The following is an 18,955-nucleotide window of genomic DNA, read 5'->3' as shown; positions in this document are numbered from 1 at the left end:
CCAGTGCGTGCTCTCTCTCCAAAAAGAAGTTATTGGGGTCCTCATTATGAGCAATTTCAGGGTATAGAAAAGGCAAAAGCCAAATTGGTGTGAAGAGATTACACACCTGGGATAGTCACTAGACACTTCGGAGGAGTCACGCTTTTGCAGGAGGCCTAAGTTAGCCGTGCAGTGAAGGCTACTCCAAACCCACCCCAACAAAGCTAAAGAAAAAGCTTCCAAAGGTCAAGCTGCTGCACAAATAGATGAACTGCCCACTAGAATAAAATCTAATACACTTGAACTAAAGACAAACTCCAGTGCTCAATAACAAAAATTCACAATTTCTAGAATTCAATAATAAAAACCCCTATTATACAGGAGCAGCAGAAAATTGGGACCAATAATCAGGAGGGAAAAAAACATCAGCCAATGCCAACAAACCCAGAACAGAAGAGATAACAGAATTGTCAGATTAGCAGATGAGAACTTCAGAAGCTATTATAAATATGCCTGTGTGTTGAAAGGAAAACATAAATATAATGAGAAGTGGAAGATATAAAAAATGTATATGAACAATCATATCAGGATTTCTTTTTCAGTAATTCCCCCCTCCCCCCCACATACTCAAAGCTTTCACCCTGCACCCCCTTTCTATAAAAGATGCTGTTTCATGTAACTTTCTACTTGTGTTTCCCAGTGCAGAAGAATTTTAGAACTGTCTTGGGGAACATACCATATATAATCCTTAAGGAAGTTTAAAATGACCTTGCACGTGCTGAGGAGGAGGGAGCTGGGTATGACTGTGCCAGAGCTTCGGCATGCTTCTGCACAGAGTTGACATTGTAGAAAGTATAGGACTTCCTGGTCTCTGAGCACAGAGCAGGTAGCTGGGGTGTAAGGGATCACCAGGCTGCACGCACCTCAGATGTACTTGCTTGTGGCCCATCTGAACCTGAGGTCTAACAGTCCTGAGCCTATCACAGCAGGCCTCTTGTTAATTGCTGGCTGTATTCTCTTTTTTCCTTGTTTGTTTCCCCTCCTTTTAACCATCCTTTGGGAGCTTTAAGGGCAGTTTTTTTAAGGTACCCTTAACATTAAAGGAGAGATATTAATGAAACGGAAAACATCAAAGTGCAAGAGCTTATTGGAAATATTTGTGAGCCTCTATCATGGCTATTCTAGGTCACATCAGGCAATTGAGGGGAAAGGGAGAAGGACTGAATCTTTTCGCCTTGCTCTGCATCCCCATCAAGGCGGTATGGGTCTCTCAGAAAGATATTCATCCCAGAGCATGCAGGTGGCTCCGTCAGTGAGGCATCCGACTCTTGGTTTCGGCTCAGGTGATGATCTCATGGTGCATGGGATGGAGCCTGGCACTGGGCTCTGTGCTGATGGCGCGGAGCCTTCTTGAGATTTTCTCTCTCCCTCTCCTCTGCCCCTCCTCCTTCCTCAAAAATAAACAAACTTAAAAAAAAGATATTCATCCCATAAACATTGCCACCAAAGCTGAATTTTCCATTTTAAAATGCTAACTGGTTGGCCATATTTTTATTTAGAATCTTTAACTGCAAGCTCATTTATTTCTGCACTGCCCCACGCCAGTAAGGGAATTTGAGATCGTGTTTTTAGCTATTCCCTGGATGAGGAGAAACAGAAACGTGGGGCTCTGCTGAGTGCACTGAGCTGTCACGCTCATATCTGGTGCCAGCTGGCCACCTGTTGGCAGGGCCAGACGGGAGCCCCGGGACTAAATCCATCCTTGCCTTCTAGATCCAGCTTCAAATACAACATCTCCATCAGGATGCCTCCTCCCTCTGCCAGCCACTCCACTGGAGAGGAAACCTCTCTGCTTAAGTGATGTCTGGTTATCAGCTTGTATTTTCATATCCCATAAATTAAAAACTAAATTAACTTTGAGGAAATATCTTCCCATTACATGTTGTTTGAAGAGACACCCATCTCCTTGCAAAAGAGCATGTTTTTTACCTCACAAACACACAGCAGGAAAAAGCAGAGATAAAAATAAAAACATAAGGGGCGCCGGGGTGGCTCAGTCAGTTAAGCGTCCAACTTTTGGTTTCGGCTCAGGTCATGATCTCATGGTTCATGAGATCTAGCCTCGAGCTGGGCTCCACACTGATAGCACAGTGCATGCTTGGGTTCTTTCTCTCTCCTTCTCTCTCTCTGCCCTTCCCCAGCTCTTATTCATGTGCACACACACACACACACACACACACACACACTCTCTCTCTCTCTCTCTCTCAAATAATAAATAAAAACTAAAAAAAAAAAAAAAGTACCTCCCAAAGAACCGTTTGCTGCTTTGTCTGCAAAAAGTGCTCCGAACAGTAAGCCAAAGAGACACAACAGCCTTTAGTGGATTGTTAGAAGACTTGAGGAGGTGTAAATTGTAATTAGCCATATGCCAGACGTTCACAGCCCAGTAAGAAATACGCCTGATGGTGCGGGATCTCTGTGGCCCAGTTTTTCAGGTCAAAAGCAGAATGGCTGTTGAGCAAGGAATAATCCACAAAGGGAAACTACAACATTACTCCATTCTTCGGCTTCCAATGCCTCAGATGAGAACGCTTTCTGGGCGTGTGATGATGTCGCTGAGTTACCACATATGCCCAACTAGAGGGTCTGGCTTGGGAGGCAGGTAGGGAAGGCCCTACTCAGCTAAAGCCCCAACCCTAAAATCATTGTAGATCTGGGGGCACATTTACTCTGTTTACAAAGGAATCAGAGCGCAAACGTGTTTGTTACAAGGCAATGTTGTTCTATATTAATATTTCCACAAGAGTAAACCATTGTTTAGAGAAGGGTCTCTAACCTGAGAGGGGTCTCTGGTAGTTGTAAAAAACAAAAAGGCACAAACTTTTGAGAACTTGGTTTTCATCCACTGCTCTACCAACTGTGTACTTTTGCTACATTACTTAATCACTTTAAACATACTATCTAACCTCTGGTAGCCATAATTCATTATTACTATCAGTTCGGGGTTGGATTCGGTGATTTGAAAAAACAATATTCAAAGTCTCTGTATGTGGGGCACCTGGATGGCTCAGTGGGTTAAGCATCGGGCTTTGACTCAGGTCATGATCTCACGGGTCATGGGTTCGAGCCCCGCATCAGGCTCTGTGCTGATAGCTAGCTCAGAGCCTGGAGCCTGTTTCAGATTCTGTGTCTCCCTCTCTCTCTGATCCTCCCCTGTTCACGCTCTCTCTCTCTCTCTCAGAAATAAATAAAAACTTTAAAAAAAAAACCCCACAAAGTATGTGTATGAGAAAATGGTTTTCTGAGAAAAACGATTCACTTCCATTAGATTTGCAAAAGGCCATGTGACCCCCCCCTCCAAAAAAAGGTGAAGGATGCATCTCAAGTCCCTGTAGGAGTGGAAAATGAAACCAAGAATATTCAAAATCTTGTGCTAGAATAGATAATTGACTAGAGGGCCTGATTTGCTCTGTTTGGCTTAGAATAAGATACTCTTCTCATGCAAATGAAGACTGAGGAAGAGGAGTTTTGTTTATATTGTTTCAAAATGCATTGTGATCTTTTGGCTCAAAATAGCTGTGTGCCAGTAACCTAGGAATTCATTTGGTTCTGAAGATCATGCAGATTCATTTTGTTACTTTGTGAATTTTTGCAACTTTCTACTAACTGACTTTCACTATTCAGAGAGGTAACAAGATTTGGCTATGTTCTTTTTTCTTTTTTTTTAATTTTTTTTTTTGAGAGAGAGAGAGAGACAGAGAGAGAGAGAGACAGAAAGCATGAGTTGGGAAGGCTCAGAGAGAGAAGAGAGGGAGAATCCCAAGCAGGCTCTGCACTGCTAGCAAAGAGCCCAATGTGGGACTCGAACTCATGAACCGTGAGATCATGACCTGAGCCAAAGTCAGATGCTCAACTGACTGAACCACCTAGGCGCCCCTTGGCTACGTTCTTTTCAAAGCAGATAAACACTGGCCCAGGAGCTGATAGAATGATAGGCTGGAGAAGACAGACTGGATTGTAAAGCTTCCTTTATACTGTAATTGGTTCACATTGTTATGTTTGGATTTGAGGCTGTTTTCACGAAAGTTCAGGTAACGGAGCAAGTGTGCAATTTCCACAGTTGCCATCCGGAACTGCAGCCAAGAAGGAAGTCTTCTCTGGAAAGCAGGAATCCAGGGAGAGGGAGCAGCCCCGATGGTTTAATGCCCTATTCCTTACACCTACAACAATGCCCAGAAGGGACAAGTTGCTCAAGCCAGTGTTTGCTGAATGAATCTAATACTTGCGTGTTCCGAATGGTTTAGGATTGGTGGCCTCTCCTGAGATTGAGCAGACCAAGTGTGTCATACTTGGTTCTCTGAAATCTACTTGGACTCCCTATTTTCTGAAAGCAATGTCAACTGCTGGTTTTATCCAGAAGGCCCAGTTGCAGCTAGAATTCTCGATAGGCAGGTCATCATCAGCTTTGTGCCATACTCAACAGCAGAGGTGGTTTAGGCAGTTCCCACAGCCTCTAGATTTTAATCTTGGGCAACCTGGCAGCATGTGTATGGTAGAGGGTGAATTTACTCAATGTAGCCGGGTTTATCCACCCCATGCGTACAGCAAATTCATCATTTTGGTGTATGTTCCCTGTTGGATAATTCCCATGTAAGAAATAGTAACAGCAACCACAGACACAACAATATGGACATTTTCATTAAAACTGAGCACTCAGGAATGACTTTGTTGAATTCAATCAATGTCCTACTATCTAAGCTTAGTGCTTCTTGGGACAGCACGTAAAATTGGGTTCTAAGTGAGCAAAACACTCTACTACCTAAATTCAAGCAGACTTAATGGCTAATTTCCCTCATCTTTCATATCGCTCTTCCATAACCTCCTTAATTTTAGACCTCACTCTATTCATCCTCTTTTGTTTTACTGCTAAGGTTTAAGACATGGGAATGGTCAATTTCTCCACATTTAGATTTATCAGTATATGTTTGTCACCCACTTGAGGATGGTTTTTGAATGAGAGTTGTTAGTTTGGGAAGCAGGTTGAAGGAAACCTGTCCTTCTCACTGCCAATTCCATTTTCTTGTTGCTTCTCCTCCTTTGGCCTTCATGCTCCTTCCTCCCAGGAGGAAGGTTTCCTTGTGATCTGGTCCTTCCCATCTTATTTGCTGTGTTTCTATCAACTTAATGTTGACAGAGGTAGCTGTACTTTGGCTGTCTTTATGAAAGTACGCTGCTATGAAATACTAACAATGAAGTAGGTTAGCACAGCCTGAAGGTTTATGCAAAAGGAAAAATGTTCTGAAGATTTTTCAAAAAGATAGTAATTCTTGGTACATTTAGGAGGGTCTATAGCACTGATTGCCAAGGATCTGATGCAACACTTGACATATGTGAAGTCTATTATCTTGCACACCAAATCTCAGTAGCCTTCTGGGACATCAATTACCAATAAAGCAGAAGACATGATACAGTCTTCTACAGTGGTTAGGTGTGCAGCTTTTGTAATAATAATTTTAAAAAGATTGTAATGATTGAGTCTATTTGCTTCAAAGCTTTATATAATGTACCAGATAAAGTTTACCCTTTTTCTTCTCAGATCCCCCAATGTATGTATTTGATAGACACCCTATTGTAAACATTATTTTAATTTTTTATTATTTAAAAAAAAAATCACCCGAGATGCTCATTACTCCTGAGTGATAAAAGAAAGATTCAGGTACTATAAAATTATGGTAGGAAGGGGCTTACGAAAAGAAAAATGAGAAAAGAATCGTCAGATGGGGAAAACATGCTCTCCAAATGGAACTCTTTGCTAAGAGCCACAGATGCAATACCTTGAGCCTCAGGAGAGCTTTAATTAGGCCAGCTCTTTCTTCAGCGCATGCTCAGAAGCTCTGGCACTGACTGTAAATTAGGGCAAGAAAATCCAGCAGGGACCTGGGTGGGTTAAGGGGGAAGGGCAGGATCTTAAAGGGGCAATGACTATTTAAAAGAGCAATGCCGGTCAGCCTCACCGGTCCTGTCCACCACTACCAACCTACTCCACCTTCTGTGTTCCCTATCTCAGTTAATAGTATCTCCATTTTTCCAGTCATCAAGGCCAGAAACATAGGAGCCATTCCTGATTCCTCTCTCTTTTGCCTGTGCAAAATGCAGTCACTATCAATTTTTGAAATTTTACTTTAAATTTGACTTGACTTCTCCATCTATATTCTTCTTCTACTGGGTTAAGCCTTCAGGCCCTCCCTGGGTCTTGAGTGGGCCCTTACAACTGGTGCTATGTGCTTTTAATACTGCTGCCGAATCATCTCTTAAAAATCATGCTACTCCAGCTTAAAACATTCCATGGTTCCCATCACTTGTAGGAAAAAGTTCAAGCTCCTTAGTACTGCATACCTGGCCTTTATCAACCCATCATAGCTCATTCCTGACAGTCCCCAGCTTGCACTTCCTGTGCTCATAAGAGCCAACTGCTTTTAGCATAAATGTCCAATAGAAGAAGAATTTGTATATAAACTTGAAGGGAGTAAGATGAAATAACCCACTTTATACTCAACACGTTAATTTAGCTATAGCATATAAATATTAATTTATCGGTTTTTTTCATCCTCACACATCATGATGTCAAAGAAAAACTTTCAAAAGTTAAAAATATAACCCTTTTACCAATAGAGAATGAAAAGATTTTATTTTAATTGATGAAAGAACCAGTACTATGGTAAAGCTGGTTCTACGAGCAGGTGAGGAACTTGTAATTCCTAGAAAAAAAAAAAGAAAGTTAACAAGGAATTTCTAGATTTGATATTAAATGAGCTAATAATGGTTTATAGGGTAATGAAATAATGGATTATCTTTTCCATTGAACATAATCATTTACATGTCTACCTAACAAAAATCTACAAATTTACGTGTAAGCACGCCGTCTCTGGACTCGAATTCATAGTAGATACAAAGTTAAACACAAGTCCGTTCTCTTACTGAAGTAAGTGACCCTAGGGTGGGCCTGTTAAACAATGTTTTGTTCCCACCTTGCAAGGCCACACAGCCCTCTTCTTGCTTTCTTGTTATTTCCAAGTGTGGGAGAATTTTTCTGAACAGTTTTTAATAAAAACACTTCACATGAATCTTCCCTGTCAGTGTTTTAGCACCAAGCAGTAACTTCTTGAGTCACCTAAGGAAGTTTTCCAGCAAATAGCATCTTTATGTTCTCCTATGTTTTCTCAGATAAAGCATTCCTGGAATTGTTGGAGAGAAACAAAATTTCCCTTAGCCATCCTAGATTCTCTGGCTGGTCTAATAATAAGAAAAGATAGATTAACAGGAGAAAAACATTTAATTTCACACCTACAGGGAATATGAATATGAGATCCAAGTTCAAAGGAGGCAATTGGGACTGATATGCCATCCTGAACTAAGGAATGGGATCAGGACCAGGGCTTCAGGGGGTGAAGGGTGATTCATAGGACAGTAAGAAGAGCAGATATTTGGCAATTGGATGTTTGTCCTACATTATAGATAAGTCTTTCGGATAAAAAATTGTCTCTTAGGGGCGCCTGGGTGGCTCAGTCGGTTAAGCATCTGACTTTGGCTCGCGTCATGATCTCACGGTTTGTGAGTCTGAGTCCCGCGTCAGGCTCTGTGCTGACAGCTCAGAGCCTGGAACCTGCTTCAGATTCTGTGTCTCCCTCTCTCTCTGATCCTCCCCTGGTCATGCTCTCTCTCAAAAATGAATAAACGTAAAAAGTAATTTTTTTAAAATGATTTCTTAGTAATAGCTCTCTTCCTGGGCCAGGCCTATCTAAATTCTTTTAGGTAGTTTAAAGGAGGGGAAAATTTTTCTGGAGTTTGCTGTGCATTCAGCTAAAAATAGTTAACATGCCAAAGTGACACATTTTGGGGAGACTTGTTTTGAATCCCTTCAGAATCTTGTGTGGTTTCCTAGGAGTTTGAAAACAGATATATTAAATAACTATAAAGATTGTAGAACAGTATATAGTTATGAGGATGTTAAACATGTAAGTGTAACTAGCAAATTAATAATAATAATATAATAAAGCAATCTATAGGCCTCTAAAATAGCAAGAAGAGTGAAAGGCAGGATGAAAATAGCTTTCAGGCTCCAACAGATGGCCAAGAAGAAGAAAAAAAAAAGATGGCGAACAGAAAATACTAAATGAAATGGTAGAAAACAATTCCAAATATATCACTCACAATAAATATAAATGGATTTAACTCACATGTTAAAGGACAAAGACTATCAAATCAGATGGACAAAAAAAAATCCTCCCTCTCTAAACATTTTTAACAAATAGTAAAAACAAAAGGATGAAAATAAAGATTACAAGGAAAACATTAAAAAACCCTTATGTTGCAATATTAACATTAGACAAAATAAAAATGAAGACAAAAAGCATTAAAAAGAGGAAAGAGCTATTTTATCATGATAAAAGGAATGAGTCAATTGGTACTTTTATGTACCTATAGAAATAAAACTTGATAAAAACTCAAACATTTTGGCAGATTTTGACACATTTTTAAAAAATTGATATATCCAGTAGTAGTACACATTACGTGCTTACAATTAACATGCTTCATCTAATATATAGAGACTCTTGCATGCAAGCAAATGGAGAGTATTTTCAATACATTCAATCCATTTTTCCAAAATGACTACATTCTTGTCATTTTAGAAAACGAATGTCCAAGATTTAATATCATCTGGGTTCACAAAGCATTTAAATCAGTAATCAACAATAAAAGGGTGGTTTAAAAATAGCAACAACTTTTACTTGGAAACTAAAAAAAGAAAAGGCAAGAAAAAGGAAGAAAGCATTAACAAGTAAGGTAGTGGTTTGAAGAGTATATTACAATGTCCTGGAATATTCAGAACTAAAGGCAACAGAAGCCACACCACGACAAAACTTATAGGACAGAGCAAAGAGAAATGCATAGCCTGAAATGTAATTATTCTTTAAAAAGTAAAATTAGGGGCATCTGGGCTGCTCGGTCCGTTAAGCATCATTTCTGCTCAGGTCATGATCTCACAGTTGTTTGTGAGATACAGTCCCGTGTCAGGCAGGCTCTGATCCCACCGGACCTGCTTGGGATTCTCTCTCCCTCTCCTTCAAAATAAATAAATAAGCATTTTTTAAAACAGTAAAATTTAAAGCAAATAAGCTAAACTTTCAAGTCATGTAGCTAATAAAAGAAATACAGAGTAACAAAAGTAGCTAACGGTGAAAAGAATTCGCACAAGCCACAAAATAGAAAAGAAACGCAGGAAGAAAAACCACAAAAACTGGTTCTTCAAAACACGAATAAACTCCAGCATGACTGATAAAAGTGAACAATAAATATAAACAATATTAAGAATGAAAAACAGAACAGAAATACAACTAGAGTGTGAGTTTATAAAAGCCTATGAGAACAAGATGAACAATTACAAAACCAAAAAAAATTCTCGATTTAAATAGCATTTTCAAAACCTACAAGTAATTTAAGAACACAAAGCCACAGAAGTATATCTGATATTTCTATCTCTGTAATAGAGGGATTCCCGCCGAGACAAGGCAGTCCAGACGGTTTAAAGGAGAGTTATTTATACCAAACATTTCCAACTCATTTTGCTAAGCTGCTCTGTATGATCTTCATGCCAAATGCAAACAGGGACAGTAGAAGAAAGCAAGCTTAGGCCCATCTCACTCTTTTAGATGTGAAAGCCTAGGAAAAACATGAGCCGCTCTCTCTCTGTCCACAATGCATTGAGGGTCATGGCCTGGGCTAGGGAAAACTAGGCACTGTTAAAACCGACCTCAGGAGCGGCAGGAGTGAGGGGACTCGCAGGTAGGCGACCCCCTCCCTCCGCCCTGCCTCCTCTCCCCCAACCCTTCCAGTCTGGCAAATGCTGCTTATCCTACTAACTCCTTGGCACCCATCACCTCCTGGTTCACAGCTTAACCTTGGCTCTTTAGTGTTTCCTTTGTACCTCGTGCATATTTCTACTTGCAAATGAATCTCCCGGCTTTGCAAGAATGTGTTTATCTGTGACCGGCCCCCCCCCTCCAGCTAGCGCCGCGTGGGACGGGAAAGGCTGGCCAGCCTTCGTCTCCGAAACGCCCCCAACCCCTCGATTTGTACAAAGGGACAAACAATGCCGAGCCGCCACCGGTCCCCGGTAGTCACTCGCCCGCCCCAAGCAGGCCCGGGGATCTGCGCGGCAGCCGTTTCCGTGTTTCTCCATCGCAGAGGAGGCCTCAGCCCGCGCCCACTTCCTCTCTCCTCGCCCCCTCGCCGCGCGCACGCCAGCCCCTCTCCCACTCAGATCCCCTCGCCGCGCCGCGCGTGCACCCCGCCCGCGCACGCGCGCCGCCCCCGCGCCGGCTCTGCCCCCGCCCCGCCCCGCCCCTCCCCGGCCCCCGCTCCAGCTCCCGCTCTGTGCCGCGCTGCGGAGCCAAGCTGGGGCCGCCTGGCTGTGGCGATCATGGAGGTGGAGGAGGCGTTCCAGGCGGTGGGGGAGATGGGCATCTACCAGATGTACCTGTGCTTCCTGCTGGCCGTGCTGCTGCAGGTGAGTCCCCCTCCGCCCCCAGCGCCCCGCGGCCCCGCCTCCCGCCGATCCCCCGAGGAGCCCGCCCGCAGCCGAGGCTCGGCAAACCCCCGGGAAGGAGGGAGGGAGCGAGCCCCCCGCCTGGGCCCCGGCACAAGGTCTCCGGCAGGCCTGGCCTGCGGTGTCCGCCCCAGCCTCCGATCCTAACCCGGGGCCGTTCCGCCGGGCCCACCCACCCTGCCACCTCGAGTGGGAGAAGGAGTGGGGGCTGGTTGGGGGGCACTTCAGCCCCGGATGAGCCGGTTATTGGTAGTGGATGCCGGGTTCCGCGGTTACTGGGAATGCGCCGCCGTGAATGCGTGGCCGAATGGTTACTCACCTGCGGCTCCGTCACCTTGGAATCTAGAGCACACAGAGCGTCCTCCCGGGTCACCCGCTGCCGCCACCCAAGGTCCGACCCAGAACGGCCTCCTTCGGTTCTGGGTGTCTGCTTGCTGTCTTTTCTTGGATGCCAGGGGGCTTTCGGTTCCAGGTGGATTCCATGCGTGGGGTTTATTTCTCCCTGGTTAAGTTCTGCTGGGTCATTCTGCCCAGAGGCCAGCCTCGGGGCTGAGACTCTTATAAATTGAATAATGCCATCTACAGTATGTGTAAGATTCAGTTATAAAATAGAATCATTTCTTCACCCTACAAAATTCTCACACACCACTTGCCCACCCCAGCCTAAAAATGGGGGTTTAGGATGCTCAAGGTCATTATAGATACACTTGGCCAGGCCAGAGTTACTCTTCCTTTGCCAGCCTAAATGGCCCATTTAATAACATCGATTACGTCTCCCAATATTCTAAAGGCGTTTCATTCACAAATTCTTTATTAGTATCTACTGTGAGTCCCTCATTTTACTGCTTCTTTGTTCAACACATACTGAATGTGTGCCTACTATTTGCTTAGCAGGGGCTACAGTGGTGGGCAAATCAAAGCCCCTTTTCCGTGAAAGCCTGAGAGCCCCTCATTCTAGTGGGGATGGGGTAAGGCAGGCAGACAGTTCAATAAATACAATTAGGGTGTGATGATAATTATTGTGAGGAAAGTACAGGGAAGTCATGAGCATAACCACCAGTTGCTTGAACCTGGCGTAAGGCAGTGGCTCAACAGGAAGATAGGGGTGGGGGAGGGGGAGAGTCACCTTACTGATTCTGTTTTCCATTAAAATGTTTGCAAGTTCAGTTGTTTTTATCACCAGCCAGAAGAGCTGTTCAAATGATGGACTGATAGATGATGTCAGACCTTTTTTCTAGCAAAGCACATTCTCAGTTCACAAATATGCAGAATTCTGAAGTTCTTTCAGTTCGTTGTTTCAGCTTTAACTGTAATTTTCCTGTGGGAAGAAAGTATTTCCTGAATCACAAAACAGTATTTAATACAGAGAGCATATAATTGTACCCATGATGCCTGGTGTTCATTTATAATACTTTTTCCTTGAGAAAATTCTTTCATTCATCTTCTAACCAAGAATTCCGGGAATATAATTCCTTTTCTGAACAATCCCATCTCCCCATGCCTCTACCCCACCTGTTGCCATTATCTTGTTACAGGCCTAGCCAGGGATCTGCTTACGTAGAATAAGTTTGTTTTGATGGAGTGTAGCACTAACAAGTCCTCTGTTCTGGGTGACTCAGTCAGTTAAGTGTCCCACTCTTGATTTCTGCTTAGGTCATGATCTCATGGTTTGTAGGTTCAAGCCCCACATCAGGCTCTGTGCTGACAGTGCAGAGCCTGCTTGGGATACTCTCTCTCTCTCTTTCTCTCTCTCTCCCTCTCTCTCCCTTCCTTCCTGCCCCTCTCCTGCCTGCGTGCTCTCTCTAAAAAATAAGTTTTTAAAAAGGCCACTGTTCTGGGTTCGAGACCTGTTGTTTTTCTCATTTACTTTTCTTCATGGCAGACCCAGTTAGTTAGAGTTTAGAGCTCTAAGTCCATGACCATGATTGTTCACTGATCCCTGCCTGACATGTGGTCAGTATTTGCCACTGGAGAACCAGGTCTTACGAGTATTGGGAATGAGTGAGTGTTTATCTTGTAGGTGTGGGGTGGGAATGAGTGAGTGTTTATCTTGTAGGTGTGGGCTGGGAGGCATCCTCTTGCTGTGTCTGTCCCAACAGCTCCCTCAGTCCAGGCACAAGTGAATCCTTCACAGCAGTACATATTCACGAGGACTCACGTGCCCCATTAAGATACTTGATCGAGGTGTTCTTGGGGTCACCCAGAGCTGTCCTGGATATGAGAGTGGACATCGACAAAGACTTCTCTTCCAAGTCTCTGGCTGGAGACGGCTTTGGCGAGGGCTGGCCTGGGTAGTGGGTGTAGGGGCCCCCAACACAGCTGTAACACGGTGCTTTCATCATCTTGTGCAAGTTGCTTCTTCCAGCAGAGAGAGAAAGCAGGAAGCCCTTTTCAGGGCTGGCTTAGATGGGAAGTTGATGTTTGCTTCAAGAACCAAAGCTCTGGGCACCTGGGTGACTCAGTCAGTTAAGCGTCTGACTCTTGATTTTGGCTCAGGCTCAGGTCAGTATCTCACGGCTCGTGAGTAGGCCCCGCGTCAGGCTCCACACTGACAGTGCAGAGCCTGCTCGGGATCCTCCCTGTTTCTCTCCCTGCTCCTCCTTTCCCCTTCTTTCAAAAATAAACTAAAAAAGAAGGAAAGAAAGAAAGAAAAAGAAACACCTGACTGTCTCAGTCGGTGGAGTGTGTGACTCTTGATCTTGATGTGAATTTAAATCCCGTATTGGGTATAGCGATTACTTAAAAAAAAATCTTCTAAAAACCAAAAACACCAAAGCCCTGATCTAGGTGGAACAGATGGACCAACTGCCTAGTAGCGCTGCCAGAGAGAGGGAGCCTTGCCGGAGAGCCCTGTACACTGTAGGTGGGGTGCCAGAGAGAGGGACAGCCAGACAGGGAGCCTCTGCTTCGTCAGGAAACTTTTCTGCACCTGCAGTTTGGTAATGACCAATCCCGGTCGAGAAACACAGAACTAGAGGAACAGAGATGGCAAATTCAGATCTTCTTGCATGTTCTTCCCTCTGGGTTTTATGATTATATTCATTTTTAATGGTTTTAACTCCCTTTACTTCGAAGAAATCCAAGTTCAATCTGAAAGGACAAAACCACATTACCAAGCCAACTCTGAAGGTCTTTTCACCGACTTCGTGGATCTTGGATAGCCATCATGTAGCCCATCAAAGGTTACCTCAGTTTCCTCACTGTTAGAGAGGAGATTAATCTTCATGTGCTTTGCAAACACAATCTTTGGAATCTCTATGGTGGTCACCTTTCAGATACATAAAGGATAGATGCAGATTTTATAGATTTCCCTTCATGTGCTGATGCAAATGCCCCCTGATAGTAGCGCTCGGTGGTTTGAAAGCATAGGGGCAGAAAGCTAAAGGAAAAGGGATCGCCTTAGGTAAAAATAGTTGTCTTATGAACACACAGCAATATTTACCATTTTGTAGTTCGGAAAACTCTTGCTCTCCAAATATATGTTCCCTCCTTTGGCCAAGATCTATTTAAACATGAATAATTCTGTGTAATTTATTCCCGTTTCTGTTTTCTGGTGGTAATTCAGAGTTGATGCCAGCCCCATCATTTTGTGTTTGCGTATGTGTAGGCTGCCAGGCCGTCTGTCCGGAGGAAGAAGGTTGGAATATGGTTCTTTGTTTCTTTTGAGACTTTTGGTCACAAATCGAAAATGGAACCAGCTTCTTTGTGTTCTAAGCCATAGACTCTGGCTCCTTCATTTTCCTGGGGATCACGCACCACAGACTGTAGTATAATTTGCACAGGATTTAAAACATGCACGAACCAATGGCGACACGTAACCTGTAACAGGCATTAGTTTCACCAGCACAAGTGTGATGTCATGGTGGACCCCAGCTTGAGGTACAGACTTCTGGTGTTCTGGAATGCATAATTTTAATGTAGGCTCTTACCAACCCCAACCTCATTTATCAGACCCTGGAGCTACCAGCGCCTTCAAATCGTTCACGCAATAAACATCTTTTCATGGTGGTTTCGAAAGTGGAATGATTGACTAGGTATTGTGGAGAAGAGGAAGGTGTGATAGCCAACACAGGAAAAGGTGTTTACCTTCAGTGGTCGTCTGGGACAGGCGTATTAAGATGCCTGTGAAATATCATTTCACACTTATTAGGTGAGCAGACATGAAATAGCCTAACGGTCCAGGTGTGCTGAAAATGAGCAGGGGCGGGAGCTGCACCGTTCAGAGACCAATTTGGCACCGTCTAGTAAAATTAAAGCCCAGCTTTAGACTCCTTGGTGTACGTCCTCCGATATTGCTGGCACGTGTGCATGAAGATATGGCTTGGGTGTTCACTGCAGCACTGTTTGTAATAACAAAAACTAGTAGCCACCTTAATGGCTCCCAAAAAGGGGCCAGGCAATTAAAATATGGGCTATAACAGTTGATGTGAATGAGCCAGATCTGTAAACAACTACAGGAATGAATTTCCAAAACACAATGTTAAGTGAAAAAAAAATAACGGGCATGATATACACAGTGTGACACATAAGTCTTACTAAAAATTGTAAAAACGTAGGGGCTCCCGGGTGGCTCTGTCGGTTGAGCACTTGACCCTTGATTTGGGCTCAGGTCTTGATTTTGGCTCAGGTCATGGACCCAGGGCCGTGGGATCAAGTCCTTCGCTTAGTACAGAGCCTGCCTCAGGTTCTCAGTCTTTCTCCCACTGCCCCTCTCCCCTACTTCCACGAGCACTCTCTCTAAAATAAAATCTTAAAAAATTATAAAAGCTTAGGAAACTATACCGTATTTGGTGTATCAGTGTATATGGACAGTGTAGAAGTATAAACGTATGGGGTAGGAGGCTCCACCCCAGTTCATGAGACTGGTTACCTCCAGGGAAGGAAGGGATGGGTGGGGGTGGGAAGGGTACAGAAGAGATTTGCTCTGTGTTCATAATCCAGCATTTTAAAGCTCTGAAGCAAATATAATAAAATGTAGCTTGTTGATTGTGATGGTGGGTTCCTGAATTTTATTTCATTTTGCTTCTCTGTGTTAAATTAAAAAAAAATAAGGTGGTATAGAAAAGGTGGGCATCCTGAAAAGAACATGCTACGTGTAGTTCACTTCATGAGAATAACTGTCCGCCCTTCCCTTGCTAGCCCATTGACCAGTTCGCGCTGTGAACTGGGCTCTATGCCTTTCACACTTAGGAGGATGAGGTAGAGTGAGTTTTGTGGAGGGTGTGTTGTTGAACTTTGCGTAGAACGCTGTCCCAGTACTGTCTCCTACCTGCTTGCATTTGCCTCCCTGTCATCATTCATGGAAAGACAACTTTGGTGCTTCCAACCCCTCAGCCATAAGCATGTACTGGAGTCCGTACGGAAAACGTCAGTGAGGCCGCTGTTAGTCTCTGAGACCAACCCTTGTGCCTCAGGACAGTCCCATCACCGGCAGGGGGTCACCCGCGATGACCACATGCAGCATTAGAGCATGACTTCCAAACATGGCAGCATCTACCTGGTTCTCTGTTAGTTGTATGCTGCCCCTCCCCTCAGATTTAGTTCTGTCTGCCCTCAGACAGTGGCTGTGAGTGGGGTGATAATCTGGGAAACTTCTGCTCCTATTCTGCCATCACTGTAGGTGAGTGGGGCGCTTCCTAAGGAGACCATAGCTACACTCTCCCCCAAGAACGTCCTTGGGAAAGCTGTTGTGTCTAGACAGACACTGCCCCCTGGCGTAAAGCAGATGCAGTTGCAAATCAGACCAAATTTCCAGAAATCCAGGGAGGTTATGGAAATTCAAGGAGACTGAGGGAGCTCCCTTGAGCCTCAGGCATCTGAAGAATTGGGGTGTGCCTCAGAAAGCAACTAGCTCAACACCCCTAGAGCATCCACATCTCAAGCAGCGTGCCTGCCGGGGCCACACACAGCACAGCTACTCAGCACATGCCCTGACAGAGGTGTTACCTTAACAAGACAGCACACCAAAACAAAACAAAACAAAAGAGTCATTAAAAATGCGAAGACACACAGTGTGTGACAGAAAGAACGCTAGGCTTGAACGCTGTGACCCTGTGCTGTGAGATGGCGGAGAGCGCTTCTGTAGGTGACCCCTCAGCTGTTGGTGCGCTCTGGGAAATGGCTGGATCACGAAAGCTTAATTCCTTTGTTTTGCCAAGTTCAGGATTCCTCCAAGTTGCCCGGCGCCCAGCAGTGAGTTGGCCTTGTGTCGATGTCACCGTGAGGTCTTCAGAACACGAGCTTGGCTCTTCACCACGAGTCAGAGACTGCCTTTTACGGGACAGCTGGCAAATCCCTAGATACACACAACTCAGGAATTTCATCTCTGACTCCCTTAACCAAACGTTCAGACAGAAATCATCATCTGCATTTATGGGCGTTGTATGAGGCTCAACACATAGTATAGGGGGATTGTAGCAAAAAGAGAAAATAGAAGAGGAAAGAAAAACAACCACCAGAACTTGGACCACTCAGACATGAAACGTGCTCACATGTTGATGGATTGTCTTCCAGACTTTTAGTTATACAAACATGTACATTTGCCTTTTTTGCATACATTTGTATCTTAGCCTGGTTTTTGCCTATCAGTGATATCGTGAGCCCCTTACCGTGCTCATAAACGAACAAGCACAGGCTTTATAATGGCTGTGGCCGTGTTGCAGTGTGCGGCTGTACCGTAACTTCCATACTCCATTATCTCTTGTTGCAGACATAGGCTGCTTGATTCCTCTCTTTCAGAGTTCTGATCTCCATGCTCTTGGACCGTTATCTGGCTTTTGGCCTGTACTTCTCCCAGTTGGTTGGTGTCCGCTATTCCTAAGCCCAAATGTCTCCTGATTCCGTTGCTCACACTCTCTCCAGATGTTCTTGGTTCCAACGTTATGGCTGGAATAGAAGTTCAGACTTCCTAAGCATCTCCTTTCTTTTACTTTGACATTAATTTTTACCCTTCCCTGTCATTACATCTCTCAGACTGTCCAAGGGGAAGGCATCTCTGCCCTCCTTCCAGGCACATCTCTCACCTTTGTTCTTGATTCCGTATCACTCTTTAAGTCCTTTCTAATCTTCCGTCTTTCTGCATTCTCTGATGTCCCAAAGGATGGCCTGCATAGTAGGTCTAGGTGGTCTATGGAAATAATATCAAATAGCATTAGCTTATAAAGTGAAAGGGTTATTCCCTCTTCAGTTCTTCCTTAATCTTTCTTTTATCTTTTTTAATTAAAATTTTTATTGTTTATTTATTTTTGAGAGAGAGAAAGAGAGAGACAGAGCATAAGTGGGGGAGGGGCAGAGAGAGACACACAGAATCCAAAGCAGGCTCCAGGCTCTGAGCTGTCAGGACAGAGCCTGATGCAGGGCTCAAACCCACGAACTGCGAGATCTTGACCTGAGCCAAAGTTGGACATTTAGCTGCCTGAGCCACCCAGGCACCCTGATCTTTCTTTTATCTAAGGAGGAAATCTCATTTGGTGCTAACACATCTCAAAACTTTTGCAAATATTTCTGTTTTAACAAAGGGGATGAACTAGAAGCAAGAATTAAAGAAGGCTCACACTTGGGCAGAAAACCTGACCTAGTTGAAAATTAATAACATTATTCTGTTCTTATGGTATGTATTGGTCATTTTCATGTAAAACTGCTCTGTCAATCATGAACCATTTCAAAGGAAACACAGAGAATAATGTCACAAATATACCTGTACCTACTTGCAGGTTTGATAAGTGCTAATACTGTGCATATTTGCTTTAGGTGGTGTGAGTCCCAGTTCAACCAGAGAGTCAGGAAGCAGAACTCTTGGGATGGGGACACATGTATGTGTGTATGTGTTTGTGTGTGTGTGTGTTGTGTATGTTTATATGTGTATGATTATACGCGTAGTCAGTGAGTAATTCGTTACAGAGATTTAACTGTGTACAATTGTGAGAGTCAGTTACGCGGTCCCTGTGAGGCTGTTGGCTTTGTGTCTGCTGTTTGAGCCTGAAGTCTGTAAGGAGGGCAGTCTGGAAGGGGAAGTGTGGTCTGGAAGCCATCAGAATTGACGGGAATCTGCATTGTTCTCGTTGCCTCCAGCTTGATGAAGCAACTGCTTTTCATCATGGAAAACACATACTTGGCCCCAGGGGTCAGAGAAGCTGAGGGAGGGTCCAGGGGAATGTGGGTCAGTTGCAGGCCCAGCTGCTGTGCTGTACCAACAAAGCAAGCCAGCAAAAGAGATGGCAAAGAAGGGTGGAAAGCACCTGCCCTAGCCTTCTGAGCATAAAAACCAAGATGGCTGCTCCTTTGCTTTCACCCCTCCCCCCAAATGCTGCTTGAAAATATCTCTCCGGGCCCGCCTTAAATAAAAACACTCTAGCCAACACTTGGCATTAT

The 18,955-nt window shown here is 44.1% G+C and overlaps 1 protein-coding gene across 3 annotated transcripts in view; it reads left to right on the top strand.

The window, feature by feature from the left end:
• The first annotated feature begins 10,362 nt into the window (after positions 1–10,362).
• The window catches only part of SLC22A15 (solute carrier family 22 member 15), an 87,977-nt gene continuing 79,384 nt past the window's right edge, over positions 10,363–18,955 (top strand). For all 3 annotated transcript variants that reach the window (XM_039242760.1, XM_039242759.1, XM_039242761.1), the window contains exon 1: positions 10,363–10,546. In XM_039242760.1, the coding sequence (XP_039098691.1) occupies positions 10,460–10,546 (87 nt within the window). In that variant the 5' untranslated portion in view covers positions 10,363–10,459. The remainder of the gene's footprint in view (positions 10,547–18,955) is intronic.

The sequence above is a fragment of the Hyaena hyaena genome, unplaced genomic scaffold, assembly GCF_003009895.1.
Source record: "Hyaena hyaena isolate Hyena2069 unplaced genomic scaffold, ASM300989v1 scaffold_217, whole genome shotgun sequence".
Taxonomy (NCBI): Eukaryota; Metazoa; Chordata; class Mammalia; order Carnivora; family Hyaenidae; genus Hyaena; species Hyaena hyaena.
The sequence above is the reverse complement of the archived record's forward strand: the minus strand, read 5'-3'. Positions and strand labels throughout refer to the sequence as shown.